General features: G+C 41.7%; 2 protein-coding genes across 3 annotated transcripts in view; both read right to left on the bottom strand.

Annotated features, from left to right (window-relative positions):
• Positions 1–146: 146 nt before the first annotated feature.
• Positions 147–5958, bottom strand: lamp5 (lysosomal associated membrane protein family member 5). 2 transcript variants are annotated; one of them, XM_032542998.1, is made up of 6 exons: positions 5339–5958; positions 4602–4780; positions 3918–4049; positions 3431–3527; positions 2730–2918; positions 147–1314 (listed from the first exon to the last, which is right to left on the bottom strand). In XM_032542998.1, the coding sequence occupies exons 1-6, from the start codon at positions 5388–5390 to the stop codon at positions 1139–1141; spliced, it is 825 nt and encodes a 274-aa protein (XP_032398889.1). In that variant the 5' UTR covers positions 5391–5958; the 3' UTR covers positions 147–1138. The 2 variants fall into 2 exon arrangements, with proteins under 2 accessions (XP_032398889.1, XP_032398888.1); XM_032542997.1 differs by having other exon boundaries at positions 5330–5957.
• Positions 5959–11434: 5476 nt separating this feature from the next.
• The window catches only part of plcb4b (phospholipase C, beta 4b), an 82478-nt gene continuing 78481 nt past the window's right edge, over positions 11435–15431 (bottom strand). The window contains exons 35-41 of the mRNA XM_032542977.1: positions 15227–15402; positions 14971–15072; positions 14792–14849; positions 13260–13346; positions 12560–12596; positions 11779–11876; positions 11435–11459 (exon numbers count right to left, since the gene is read on the bottom strand). Of these exons, the coding sequence (XP_032398868.1) occupies positions 11800–11876; positions 12560–12596; positions 13260–13346; positions 14792–14849; positions 14971–15072; positions 15227–15402 (537 nt within the window). The 3' untranslated portion in view covers positions 11435–11459; positions 11779–11799. The remainder of the gene's footprint in view (positions 11460–11778; positions 11877–12559; positions 12597–13259; positions 13347–14791; positions 14850–14970; positions 15073–15226; positions 15403–15431) is intronic.

The following is a 15431-nucleotide window of genomic DNA, read 5'->3' as shown; positions in this document are numbered from 1 at the left end:
CCGTCACCGTTTTCCAAGTTGACACTGTATGAACACCAGTCTTAGATTTGTTTTAACAATTTATAGGAAGAATTTTTCAATTTATAAGATTGAAGAGAGTGTTCTGTAGTAATGTGATAGATAATAGAAATAACTTGACAGGTGTGTAGAGATGATTCCAGCAATTTATTTCAATGAACAGAAGAATACTGCACAAGATTGCATCAGCAGAGGTTTATGCATAGACTTTGATTCTGAAAATATTATACACATAATTTTTTCAATTTAATAACCTATCTTTTCATAAACACTTTCATATGGCCATCTGATAAATTCTTCAGTATTTAGTACAGAAGTTGTGTCAGATTTTTATGTATTTCTTTCTTCCTTTTTTGATATGTTGCATACATAGAAAATATTTGTCGAAGTCAAAGCAAAAACATTGCAACTCTGAATGGCACTAAACTGCACACACTACAAGACTGGTCCACTGGAAAACACTATGGCTGCATTCAAAAAAATAAATAAAAGGGATTCTTGAACAAGAAATGTCAAGATTAGGAAATACAGAACCAACAACAGGTATTGAAATTATTTAGCAGCAGTTTTAGAGAGAGAGAGAGAGGAGAAGACAACAATCAGTTGGCAAATGACAGCAGAAGCTCTGGCAATTTCTGAAATTTCTTTCATAGAGAAGTTGGATCAGATTTTGCTGAAACGACATTAAGGAGAAAAAAAAAATTGGTGAACTGTAACCTCAAGTTGGTGATTTTCAAATGACTAACAACCACCAATCTAAACAAAATCAATCTTATTTTCATAAAAGCATTTTTTATTTTCATTAAAATTCTAATTTGTGTAATACCAACTATGAATTTATGGCATTGAGATTCAATTCAGCAGCCAGGTAAATTAGGTTTTGGCAGATTTACCCTGTAACTACATCCATGCTAGGCCCCAAGCTGTCCCATTAACCTGTGTTTTAGCTGTTCAAAAGTTCCAGTAGGCCTTCAGTACAGGCTACACACATTTCTCTGTCAGGGATTCAGTCCATCGCGTGGTACTTTCAACTGTGGTGTTAGGCTCGGGACATTGAGGAGACGAGTCTTTCATCAGGTTAGCTTTGGGAGAGCTGAGGTAGCTGTCGCCGTGCTGCTGGCTACATGTTCTTGTACATGGAGCGATCTCTGGGCAGCTGGGGCTGGTTCGCTGTCAACTTCAGGTGGAAGTGGTAGATCGTGAGTGTGATGACGATTATGAGGGCCAAAATGAAACCCAGAATGAGGGGGAGGGTTTCCTCCAGGCGCTCCCGCTGGTCAGTGATGCACTTGTAGGCTGCAGAAAGGGGAAGGAACGCCGTGAGCATGCTGAGATGACCAAAAGGGAAGAAAGCCTAAGATAGTGTGTAGATTTATTCAGAATTTATGTGTATCGTCTATTTAGCCTGGGTGATGATTCAATATTCTTTTCAAATGCCTTTCAATGGAATCGGATTGTGTTGATATGATCATGTTATGTTGGAAATGGTATTGCCAAATCTCTACACATTTATGATATATGTACCGTGCACAGTATTTACAGTATTTTTACTTTAGATGAAAATACTAAGTAACTAACTGAATGAGTTGTCACAACTGTTGTACAACATGTAAAGAGTCACTGGGACTCCATAGCAGCCTTTAGATTGGGAGACTTAATTACTTGGCCATCTATATTCCCTTTTCAAATAGGGTGGTGCCCCAAGGTTAATTAAATGTTATGTGAAATTCTGTTGTTTGTTAGTTATTCTTTATCGTTACATATTTTGGTATTATTTAATACATTAATGTTACATTTTAGTAACAGATTTATTTTAATATATTAAATACCACTCTGCCCTACAGTCTGGTTATCATCAGTTGTTGTAGATTGGAGTTGAACCACTAACTCATCATGTGGCCCCTGACCGGTTTAGACAGGCAGCAGTATTGGCCGATAGCGGTATGTGTACCTTATGTGTTGTGTGCATGCGCATGTGTGTGAAAAAGGAAGGTAGCATCTGTGTGTGTTTGCACAGAAGCAACTGAGGCTTTTATTTTGCTAAATGACACATTTCACACAGATGCTTCTTCTCTCCTTCAGTTCAATTTGTCACACACTGTTTTTTCCTACTGTGTGCTTAGTTAAAGGCATGTTAGCAGCCACACATCTTTTCATACATGCCGTCTGTAAGGGGGGGACACATAAACCAAAACTGTCTGTCCAATGTGTGTACGTGGTTTAAAGTTGAAGGTCTTTCTCCCTGAGGACAGCAGTAATGCACCCCCGGAGAGGCAGTGAAGCACAGCCTAGTTTACAGCAGCTCAGAGCACATGATTCTTCCAAGGTGATTGGTTTCAGAGGACAGCCAGGTACATTGAGTATGTCTATAAAAGCTGCATTGAGGGCAAGGAAATGACTGCACTCATAAAATCCTAATGAACCCCACCCCTTCTCTCCTTCTCTTTGTATCCCTTTTGTCCCTTTCCTATCACTTTTTTTTCCCTCTCTTTTTACCCTGTCTCCCTCTCTGCAGCCCTGTGTACTCCTCATACTGCAGCAATAACCCCCCAGAGGGGTGTGTGTGAGTCAGAGAGAGGAGAGATGTATAGTTGTAACACCCCAACCCCCCCCCCCCCAGGATTTTGTATCGTTATCACAGTGGCAATGTGTAGCAAAGGTTGTAGTGGCAGTGTTTCTCTAAAAGCTTTTGCTCTTAAGATTGTTCTTACGTTCGCTGAAGATGAAGTCAGAGGCGATGTCGAAGGGCTGGATCTGGGTGTCGTACATGGAGATGGTGACACCCTTCTGGTGGTCGCTTGAGATGAGGGTGAAAGTCTGCTGCGCTGAACATGCATAGGAGCGCCCAAAAGGGGTCACCAGGGCCACGAGGTGGTGGGTGTTGGCGGTGTGCTTCCCAGCTGAGGAGACAGGATGAGTCATGAATAAATGTGTGTGTGTGTGTGTGTGTGTGTGTGTGTGTGTGTGTGTGTGTGTGTGTGTGTGTGTGTGTGTGTGTGTGTGTGTGTGCCCATTCTTCATGCAAATATCATAATTTGTGATGATTTTCAATATATAATTATAAATTTAGCTAGCCCCCCCCTCTCATGTCTTCAGCTGTCATAAATAAAGGCCTAAAAATGCCCAAAAAAGAATATTAAAAAAACGAAAAAGTTGCAAAATAAAAGGGAATAATCATCAAAAACAAAACACTTGTTTTAAAATATTTTAAGTTGACAATAAAGTTATTAAAACCTGTACATTTTAATTTATGAAAGAAGTGTGGTGAGATTATTCCGTGAAATTTTGATAAAGCCTACGTGGGCAAAAAATCGTAAATCCATGCATGAATCAACCCTCTAGTTCCATCTGAATGAGAGCAAGGTGCGATGGGAGCAGTCGGGACGGTGCACGCGCTCGGCGGGAGACTCACGGTTATACGCGTTAGTGAAATGCGAGGTCTCAGAGGTGTCATAGACGAACTGGATCCTGCTGATCTTCCACACCTCAATGCCCTTGTCACGGAACTCCTGTAATACACGCAGAAACACACACACGCAGACACACATGCACACGCACACACACACACACACACACAGCAAGGGCAGGTTAGCCTACACTCCTGTAGTGTGGAAAGTCTTCTTGGCTCCTGTCCACCGTTAAAAAGAATAATGTATTCTGACAATGAGTAAAGTAATTTCCTTTTGACTAAAACATCTCCCTTAATGAGTCCACTATACGATCAGTAATGGCATTTAATTCAAGGGGAAAATCTATGTCAGTCAGTTAGCTTAACAAAAACAAAATGCCAAGAGTGGCAGTAGATCTTGATATCACCAGGAGGTGATAGAGACTTTTAAAATGGCATGGTAAGATAGGTTATGCACTATTGCCGTTTCCCTTGACGCTGTGTCGCCCACCGTGTCGAAGTAGATGCGGAGAGTGTATGCCTTGTTCTTCCAGGTGATTTGGATCTCTGACTCCGTGCTCCCACATTTCCCCTCGATTTCTGCACCCCGGGGCAGAGTGAACGCCGCTTGCTCTGTGATCAGCTGCAAAGAAGATACAGCAAGCAACGTGAAAAAAACGGGACCTGTAGGGACAAATCACGGATTGTAATGCTGGAAGGAGGTTTTTTTCTCCATTTTTACGCACGATCTTATAGTACAACCAAATATCCAGAAAGCAGGCAGAATTATATCAATAAGTTCTTAAAAGAAGAAACAAATAAAACTCTAATTTATTTACTGATAAAGAAGTTTTATGTAAAAAAAAATCCTTTTCTTGATGATTAGTCTAACAACGTCAGCATTTTACGCACTACATATTACAAAAGCAGTTTCCAAATACAACTGTGACGTTCTACATAACAGTTCTACGTAACATATATTTCCTTATTAATAAGAACGGAAACATAATTTAAATAACTGGCCAAATATTTTGCATGTAAAACCGAATGTTTCTTGTGCCGCAACAAGATTTACGCACAACGAATAAACCGTGTAATGCAACACAAAGCAAAATTGTATGCATCTTACATTCTTGTAATAGTCATTGCGTTTAAAAAAACAAACATGTATTAAAATGCACGGGGGATTCCTTACGTCTATCCCATTGAGCGCGAGCACGTCATATGGCACGAGAAATCTCACGGCGAACTCCACCATCAAGCATGTCGTGCCGTTCTCCCGGACCGCGAAGATGGCTTTGTCTGGGTTGTCTGAGAGGCCGGACAAGTTCTCCCCTTCCTGCTCCGCCAGCACCACGGACAGCGCCAGCACCCCTGACAATAGAATACCGAAAAGTTGGAGGTGGGGGCACTTATGTCAACGGGGTAACAGATGGGACTCACGCACCCGCAAAACATAATCCGAATCAGCACAACGGCGTAATGGGCTACTCTTAGTTTAGCTCACAGCTTTAGATCAGTGGCATATTACGTCTGTTTCCTCACGACAAAGTCCAAACCAGGTGAAAACACCGGAGACTGAAATCTGCAGAATCAGGGGAGCAACAGCACGCCACTGGCTGTCAGAACGGCGTCAGAAAGTGATGAACTGCAACATGTTTGAACGACTTTTCTATTCATTTTAGGAGGAAATAACAGGTTAAATATGCTAGAACACACACACCGTCATGTCTGAACACGCGCAGAAGGTGTATACACATACACACATAGCCTACATATATATACACACACACACACACACACACACACACACACACACACACACACACACACACACACACACACACACACACACACACACACACACACACACACACACACACACACACACACACACACACACAGCTTCTCTCGGTCTCTTACCGAACACGCCGAACAGCAGAAGCCGGGCGCTCTCCGTGGTGCTGAAACCGAGCCGACCCATTGCTATCAGCTTTCCCAGCGCTGAAAAAGGGGACTAAATGACTGGGCAGCCTGTGCTAAACCCACGAAAGGAAAAGAGAGGGAGAAAGACAGAGAGGGACGGGAGAGGAAGAAAGGAAAATAGAGAGAGGAGGGATGCCTTTACTCAGCGCCAGTAGTCACGCTGAGATCATCGTGAATGCAGCAAAAACGGACTCCAGTTTGGACGTGAGATCCGGTTTGCTCTGCAGAAGCAGCCGGCTCCGAGGAGTTCCGGCTCTCCAAACCGAGCGCCCTCTCCAAGGTTGACGGGTTTTAACCCAGTCACAGCTGCAGGACTGAGCTCCCTCTACACATCATTAACAACAGGAATAAAGATCCTTCTTGAAAGAAAAAGTCCTTCACCTGAGTTTGTCTCTTGTAAGGAAGGACTCGGCATGCAGTCTCAGTTATTCCCGCAATGCTGTAGTTTCCATCTCTGTGGCAACAGCTGGAGGTTGGGCTGAAATGATGTATGTCTGGAGGGAAACGCCGAGAACACCCCCTCCCTCCCTCTCAAACTCCACTTCTGTAAGGTTGCAGCTGAGAGTTGGTGACAATGAGTGCTGCAAAAATCACTTAACCTAACATGGAGATTCAAGATCTTCTTTTAAATGTATTATTCGTTGGAGTGAGGTGTTACTTCTACAAATAAACCTCTTGTTGGATATTATACTAATTACCCACAAATAACATGCTTACTCACTCACTTAGGACATGGTCATAGTGAGATTTTATTAAAATCAGTTATTGAAGATGGCAGACTAATCTAACAGAAAAAGGAGACTACACCAACGTGGTTAAAGAGACAGAAACCTATAAAAGAGTGAAGCACAACACAAGTTAATGTTTTTTTTGAGTAATTTATTATCACCCCTTCAACTTTTGCAACCCCCACCCACTCCAAAGGGAGTGGCAAATGCTGCTGAACGCAGGAGCAACCACATACACTGAAACTAGAAGTTACACATTGCGTTTACCTTTATAGCGGAAGTATCCAGTTGGCCGGTGCTGGCATTTACGCACGTAGTTTACACAAGATACTTTTAAATTACTGTTGGTTTTTTTCAGTTATTCAGTCGTAGTTAAAAACATTTTAGTTCATTTGACTCCCTCTATCCTTCAGTTGATAGCGTCCGGATGTAAAATGGCAGAAACCTTTGCAGGGCGGATATATTGTCACCACGAGACTATTGGACGTGGACGCTGTTGGGTGCTCCATCACTTGTATGCAATGTGTTCGAGTTTAGAGGTCATTGAGACACAATTTGGAGGTGAATTTAGAAAGTTGCGAAATTGAGGGTAACGGATGATTTCAGAGGTCTAAAGCAACGTTAGTGCTGGATAAATACGGACACACACTTTTTACGCATGACGCACTTTGGTTTTCATTTCAGAAAGCCAAACTCGCACTTGACCGAGCTGATGCTGTCGATGCTGGGTTTACTACCCACCTGGGGATGTTTCATGCCCTGTGGAAAAGTTTCTGATCGCGGAATCCGCCCTGAAGTCAACATCAGATTCTTCTCCGACTCTTCCGCGTCCTTTTTAAACTCCGGGGATGTAAAACGCCGTAAGAGTGTGTTGCTCAACACCGAGAAAGCCGTGGTTGAAGTAGCGGCAGTTGGTGTTGTTAAAAGAAGAGGTTCAGGCTTGCAGGGTGACGCTTCGCGCCTTCTCGTGGTTCTGGATTTACGCACGGGCACCAGTGTGCGGTCCGGGGGTGTGGGGCGGAGGATACTGGTTGGTAGACTACTTCTTTTCTGATAGTAACTTTCATGAAATCTGCGCACACCAAAGTCTAATAGTTTAGATTTTTCGTTCTCTGGTTCCATCTCACTTTTGTTTGAAAGAATGGGAGCCAGTAAGATGCCCAGGGCAGAGGGCGCGCTGGGTTTGGGAGTGTTTCTGCTGGGCCGGGGTGAAAAGAATATCGATCTCTGTTTAAGAGGGGGGAGGTAATTATCCCCGGGTTTAAGATGCTTAGAGTTAGCAGAATGTTCGGAGGTCCGCGGTGGGGGTTTAGGGGTTAGGACTTTGGAGAAGACTAACTCCTGTGGAGGTGAAGAGGAACTGTCATTCTCTCTTTCAAACTCCTCTATCGAGTCCATCGATGGCAACCGACCCTGCTTTACCCAAAGTCTCGGTTGGCAAGTGCAATTTCGAACCAACAGACACTCTGCATGATTACACGTTTGGAGGTCCTCAAGTTTATTCCCCAAATGTCCAACTCTCCTCTCAAACTTTTCAATTACATCACCGCGTCCCAAACCAAGTCGCGGTTGCGCATTTCCCCGAGCGCCCCGCTCAGCCTCACGGGCCTTGGAGTTGTTACTGAGCGCAGCGATGCACTCTGTGTGGCCGAGAAACGTTGCCACTTCAACAGCAGAGTTGCCAACTTTATTTTGCCTGTCTATCTGAAGACCCAGCCTCTTGAAAGCTCTCACCAAAAACTCAACGACAGGGGAGTGACCTGCTACTGCGGCGTACATTAGCGCAGTGTTGCCCCAGGCGTCCACAATCTCCGGGTCTGCGTTGTTTCGGACCAGGTTCTTCACATTATCCAGATAGCCTTTCTCACACGCGTAACTGAGCGCGGTGCGCCCGTTGCCGTCCTGGCAGTTGACGTTGGCCCCTCTCTGCAGCAGAAGCTCTACAAACTTACACCTAGTCTGACTATCGGGCAGCAGGACAGAAGAGATGAGTGGAGTCTGTGCATCCTCTGTTTTGGAATCCACGATTTCCCCATCCAGCGCGTCCAGAACGAACCTGGCCAGGTGGACTTTATCCTTGGCCATCGCCTCCAGGAGGATCTTAGTGCCAGTTTGCCCATCGGATTTCCCCTGAGCTTTGAGCATGATTCTGAAAAGGGACCTCAACTTATTGAGGAAATTTTACCATTCTATAATACGGAGCAGGTTTGGAAACCTCTCCCAAAAACGAGTGATGACAAAACAAACCCATCACCTCTGTTATATAGTGAAGGGGAAGCCGCGGAGTTGCCGGGCAACGCAAACATAACGACCGCGCTCGCTCGTCTTTCTAATGCAAATACTTTGCTTATAATGACAAATGAGAGCTTCAGTGATGGATCCGCCTGTGTTCAAGAGTGGATCTGGATTCATCTTGCACTTGTTGAATGTTATTATACAGCAGTGGTCATTGTTTGGGAAATAAGTGCGCGGACGGTGTGCGTAAGCGCGGGCTGTGCACTCCCGTTGTTAATAAATCTGGCCTCCTGACACTGACCCCACCTGAGCCATTTCCAGTATACAATGATCCGATATCAGAAGGCAACACACGGCGTGGATGAACAGTCTCTCTTGTTTGCATTAGAATGGCGTTTTAATGATTCAATGATGAGATCCATTTTCATATAGATATGATCGGTGGTGATAAGATTACGATTTTTAAGCACTTTAATAATCCCAAACGGCACACTTTAGTTTCTTTAATGTTTTTGTAATGCCCCCCCCCCCAAAAAAAAAAATAAATAAATAAACGGACAATTCAATCAGGATTTTGTTCTGAAAAAAGTATTAAGAAAGACCCACAATTGTCCTTTGAAGAAACACAAATGAGTCACATGGTTATGTCCCATTTTACACCTGGATTTATTGGTACACATACTATAAAACAGTATTAAAGGAGCTGGATAACAACAGTATTTTCATTGCTTTAAGTTCAACAATACAATTATAAATACAAAAACACACAGAATGGTTTGTTGACAAGCTACAGTTCAAATAGAAAACAAAGGTGATACAGTGGAGACTGAGGAAATCAAATCGGTAAATTACTCTGCAAAAATAATCTGCTTTTTTGACAAACTAGAAAGCCAAAGGCTACATGTAATCACACAACAAACATTCAACTAGTGCAAAAAAGCCTCTAACAAACATAATAATCTTAAACTACACATTATATCTAATATATATAATATATATATTCATTTATTTATATATATCTTCATATAAATAACCCCTTAATTTGGCATTGTATCATTCATAAAATAATGTTACCATCCTAACAGACACTGAGTGGCACATTTGAAAGCGATGGAATAAAATTTAAAAGCACTTTTTACTCATTTTCTCTCTGCACTAGATATGTGGTGAGAGCTTTATGCTGTGTTGTGTGGTGCAGTAAGGGCAGACTGGAAAACAGAGACAAACAGAACAAAGAAGAAAACCCGGTGGTGGATACATGTCTTTCCCCAACATCCAACAGACCCACTCTATCCCCTGAGCCCTTGTATGACGGAACACAATTGGTCAAAGTAAATTAAACTACATCCATTCCAGTATATACAAGAACATCCCGTCTACCCTAGGTGCGTTACAGCAGAAGTATACACAAATAAAATCCCCTAATTATGGCCAAAATACCTTGAGGTGCTTTTAGCCCCATGTTGTGTTTTCACATGATCATTATGACTTTTGGTCAATCTGTGTGAGTGGTATGCCATGCAATGCGAATGCCTGACATGATCATATGTGCACAAATACTACCATACCCACAGGATCCTAATAGTACTTCACGACACGTTTTATTCTCTGCGGTGGCTTTTTGTCCAGCAGTGTCACCAGGGCTGCAGACAATAGTGCTTCCTCGAGCCATCTGTAGTCCCACAGAAAGTAAGAGGGAACCTGTATGGGGCCCACAGGCATACAGGCCTCGTCTGACATCCCTGGTGTGGAAAGTGTGTGGCAGCCATTTCACAGACTCGTTACAAATGTGTCACAATTATTCAGTCTGATATTCCCTGACCAAAGGCGAGCAGGGAAACAATTAGGATTACAAGCTGAAGTTGCTAACGCTTAGTCAGGAAGCTATTAAGGGAGCACTTCACTTCAACATTGCTGTAATGAGTGGGATAGTGGCTAGACAGGGTGGCTTTGATTTCTGTCAATTACCACAATGTATTACTGCAGAATTAATGGGCTGCCAAGAACGGATTCATTTTATTACATATTTATTTTATTTGTTCTACAGATTCGGCGCAATTTCAAGTTTAAAGTGCAAAACTCCTTAAAGAAAACCCATTTAATTCATCTTAACCTTTAACTTACTGGTAGATGTCCCCTTTATTGTATCATCTTTATCGGGGTTGTAACTACTCATGTCATTGCCTTGGTTTGAAGTGGTCCAACAACTTTATCACGTTAACGTTAATCTTAAAAGGCTAAAAAAAAGCAACATTTTCGTTACTATTGTGTTTTTACAGATATTTCTTTTGGTCAATGTCCTGATTGATTTTCCTTCTTTTGTTAACTTTTTAGAGATTCCAGTGTTCGTTTATTTGCATTCTACTGTATACATGATTTTAAAGCCAAAATTAAGATGGTATGATGATTGAGACCAATTGTAAAAAATGACTATCATGTTATTTTCTAGTAAAAGTTGAGCACCGCAGTTAGACAATCACTTTGGCATTTCCTAGTAATTTAAAATAAAAATCTGGCTGGGAAATCGGCCATAATTAAAGTGAATATCCATCGTGATCCCTTTATAGTCTTCTGACTCAGCAAGATAATAAGCCTTATATAATTGGCTGTGACATTGTTGCACAACAAAAAAGTCAGTAACACATCTTTGTGACGTCACACGACTTGTATTGTAGGTATAGGTTACATAGAGGGGTTTGTTACTCCTTCATACAGTGATTTCTTTTTAAATACATTCTTACTGAAATACAAAAAAAAAAAAACTACCATAGTGCACTGCTACATTTTCCACATTGGTATGATGGCCTATCACAAACAAAGTGCTTAGGACAGGACTGGTGTGTAGCGTACAGTGTATTTCACAAAGTTTATTCATTTGTGCTGAAATTACATTAAATCTTATACATAGTCTTTTCCCCTCTTCCACGCTGTTTTTGTAGCGGTTAATTGGGTATCAATTTTTTAAGAAAGGAGGAAGGACAAAAAAAAGTCAAAAAGGGAACGGCTTTCCCCCTGTGTGTGTGTGTGTGTGTGTGTGTGTGTGTGTGTGTGTGTGTGTGTGTGTGTGTGTGTGTGTGTGTGTGTGTGTGTGTGTGTGTGTCCACCAATAGCTGCAGCTTGTGTTGCCTGTAGTATGCAGAGAACATTGACGGTACTAGAAAATTTGGATCTACATACAGCGTAGGAGAGGATACATCTGATATTTTGTTACTTTGCCTCCGCATTTCCTCTCTCGATAAGTGGTTAAACACCCTGTCAAACAGTGATGAGCACTAATAGCTCAGTGGTATAAAGTTAGTGGGGGGGGTAAGGGTGTAGAAACTGAGTGGTGGGGGAGGGCTACTCTGTGTTTGTGTGAACAAGACGGAAAAGTACAGAGACAATGCTGTAGGCAGGAATAATGTCTCGTAGGTGGAGAGGTGTGTGTGTGTGTGTGTCTCAGTCTCAGTTGCTCACACCACTGTGGCAGGTCTGCGGTCCATCTCCTCCTCCAACTTCACCATCTGCTGCATGTCTTTGGCCTTCGAGGAGACATAAACAGTTAGACAGACACACACACATACCTTTTGGCACCAGTTTTGACAGGTGCAAGTCTGATCTTCTGTTATGAAGTTCTGGATGTTATATGGCTCATCATATCTTCAGTAAGAGCCAATAATCCCATCTGGGTGCATTTCTTTGCATACTTTTGCAGGTAATATAAACCACACGCCTAGGAGTGACGTATAATGGTTCTCACAAAATGTCTGCAGTGGGATACTGACACATACTATGAAAGCAAATGATTACGAGCTGAAGTAAAAGCACAGTGGTGCTGGTTGGGAGCTGGCTGTTTTTGCTTAGTAATAGCTTGTGAGTCATGGTGATAAATGACTCAAGCTGCTCGTTGGCACTGCTGACACCAAGAGAGCTGCAGACTACAAATGTGGGAAAAGCATTTCACAATACAAAGAAAAATAAATCACATCTTTCAATCTCTAAAAGGACGACCTGTCATATACAATTTCCTGGCTTTACTCGGTGGTGCTCATTACAGTAGTCAGCTAAATGGCAAGAAAATACAGACTCAGCAGAAGAACTGAGGCTATGATGAAATGTGTAACATAACAGGTGAGAGAGAGAGAGAAAAAAAAACATGATCACTTAGAGATGCACTGACAGAAGGATGGTATCAGAGGTAGTTTAGTGAGATGGAGATGCCTACCTTGAACCTTTTTGTTTGCATGGTGTGATTTCAAAAGCTGTGCCGGAAGAAGCAAATTATTTTAAAAACAAATGACTGTGCATACATGTAAGACATGAACAGGTAATGGAGTGTGACAAGTGGCAAAATAAAATGGACAAATGGAGATATGAGACCTCCTGCAGAGTGAGTTTTTACTTTTTGTAGTGTACACTTAATACATGTAGGGCAGAGAGACAGTCCAGTCAATTGGTGTAATAAACACTTTAATATAAAGCTGTGGAACCGTATGAAGAATCCTTGAGACTCTGATTCTTTATTACAGACTGTTTAATTCTTTGGACCAAGACAGTTTTTCTGGAGTCTCTTGAGTCAATTTGTATGCCAGTTATGTGGAACACTTTCTGCAATACTAATTACAGTTTACAACACAGATGGGAGAAATTGCACACACACCTAGTTTTGAGCTTCATTTACACTTAAATAGCCAGTGGAGCACAAAGGACCATAAACTGAGAGATGTTCTGGTTTTTGCAGGAAGTGGGTCTAATAAATGCTGTGATTGGGGTTTTTAGCAGTTGAAATGGACAACAGTAGTCAGCCGATGGCAAGTTGGATGATGGCAGACATGCTGGTTATTATTAGTAATTTCTTTTAAAATCTACAGTTTATTGGCAGTCAAATTTGACCTGTAAGGTTCAGTTTCTGTTATTTGTCATACCTGCTCATTGAACTTATCCAGTTTCTCCAACTGTTCTCTCTGGTTTTTCTGTAGCTGCTCCATCTCCTTCTGATGCTTCATGGCCAACTGCAGACACACCAGGGACAACATTACTACATTACTATTTAGTTACTGTGTATTACTATAAATAAGTAGTAACTTTTACCAAGCCATTTATCTTGAAAACCATTTTTACGTGATGTGAGCATTAAGGCCAGAGGCCTGTACTATGCAGCAAGATTCGGTGTTAACGAGGTTACTTCAGGTTCAACCCAGGGTTTTGTGTATCACGACGGTGGATCATTTGTTACAGGGTTAAATTACCGTGGTAATTTTAAGCTGGTAATAAACACATTACCATGTTCGGGAGCAGGTTATGTTGGAGATCAGAGATCAGCTGGTATAAAAGCACCGCCTACTGACCAATCAATCAATTGCTTCCCACTGCCCAGGCTGCAACTGAAATAATAGACTAAAGGACAAGTATAGTTATGGTCAGATCTTGTGCCTGACTGATGGAGAAGTGATATTGATAAACGTTGTGATTTACACATTTACAGCGTTTGCTTTTTTTTGCGAGCTTTCCTTCCTGTCTGAGTAAGCAGCGACTGTATTGCGTTTTGTCTGTGTTCTTCATATTTATGTAGAATTATAGTTTGCTCTTCTTATGGTAGATGTTTGTGATTTGTCATGCTGTGCAAACGCCGCTTCTTTTATGTGAACATGCACGTTGCTGGAGTGGGAAACCCTGGGTTGATTAATTAAACTAGTGGTTTATGGCGGTGGTTAGGTTTGGTGAAACCGGGTTACTGAAATAAATCCAGGGCATGTTGATCTTGATTCAGGCGTTTGAGGTTTTTTTTCTCCATTGGGTAAAACAAATGAAGACCACAAAAAAAAAACATCAACCAACGAAGTTGCTTTAGATACATCTTCTATTTGATCTAGAAAATCTGCTGTATTTATCCTCTAGGTTGTATTTGCACTACTGATTTCCAGTTACATGGGATGAGACTACAGGACGGTGTGTCACAAAACAAAAAAGTTTAAGAATTTGCATCAATGTGATGACGCTTAAAATATGTGAACCCCTGTCGTTGAGAAATCAAACCATGTTTGTGTGCTTAATATCAATATAAAATGTAAAGATTATATACTTTCTGTAACAGTTCTAGACCAATCTTTTCTTTCAAAAGTAGGAATGTATACTCTAAAATTAAATTAAACTGCTAGACATCCATATATTTGTATGGTATTTAGAGCTTTTATCTTAACATTTCCAAATGTTGCTGTATATTTAATTGTCTCAGAAATAATTGATATTATAAATATAATTCTCTTTCAGTCACATTTAAATGAATCTTTCATTATTAATTTTTTATATCTATATAGATAGATAGATCTATTCTAGATTATTCTATATTATAATAGATATAGATCTATATAGATAGATCTAGATAGATATCTATAGATATAGAGATAGATAGATAGAGATATATCTAGATATAGATATATAGTAGATAACAACCTACCCTCTTCCTCTCATCCAGGAACTTCTTGGTGTTGCTGCTGTTTAACTCTCGCACTCTCCTGAATAGCACAAAGAGCAGGACCATGGCATTACAAGTGCAACAACGCAATCCCAACATAACAATTCAACAGCCAAGTCAACCTTCTGCTGAATGATCACATGGTAATATGTGTGACCCACCTCTCTCTCTCTGCCTTGTTTTTTATGGACTTGTCCTGGCTGATGGCTTTACTGTTTTCCATGGACATTTTGGCCTGGTTGGCACGCATCTCTTTGCTCTGCCTAAAATTGTGGAACAAAAAGCCAAATTTACTGTAAGAAAACCTGGTCACAACCGGTATTTACAGCGACAGTAACACTGCAAGCGGGCAGTTATGCTACTAAGGCTTCAGTTTAGCAATCCAGAGGGTTGCTGCCCCTCTGGATCTGGTCTTACCGCTCATGGATGAGTTTGAGCTGCATGGTCTGCTGCTCCTGGACAGTGGTCAGGAGCTTCTTGAGGTGTTCGCACTGCTGTGTGACGTGGCTGTCCTTCATCTCCTGCTCCTCGCTGCTGTGACTACTGATCAGCTCTGACCACTCTTTAGTGTGCTGTGCTGTGATGTCCTTTACCTACGAACACACACACACACACACACACA

Source organism: Etheostoma spectabile, chromosome 18, assembly GCF_008692095.1.
Source record: "Etheostoma spectabile isolate EspeVRDwgs_2016 chromosome 18, UIUC_Espe_1.0, whole genome shotgun sequence".
Classification (NCBI taxonomy): Eukaryota; Metazoa; Chordata; class Actinopteri; order Perciformes; family Percidae; genus Etheostoma; species Etheostoma spectabile.
This window is presented reverse-complemented; position numbering and strand designations above follow the sequence as displayed.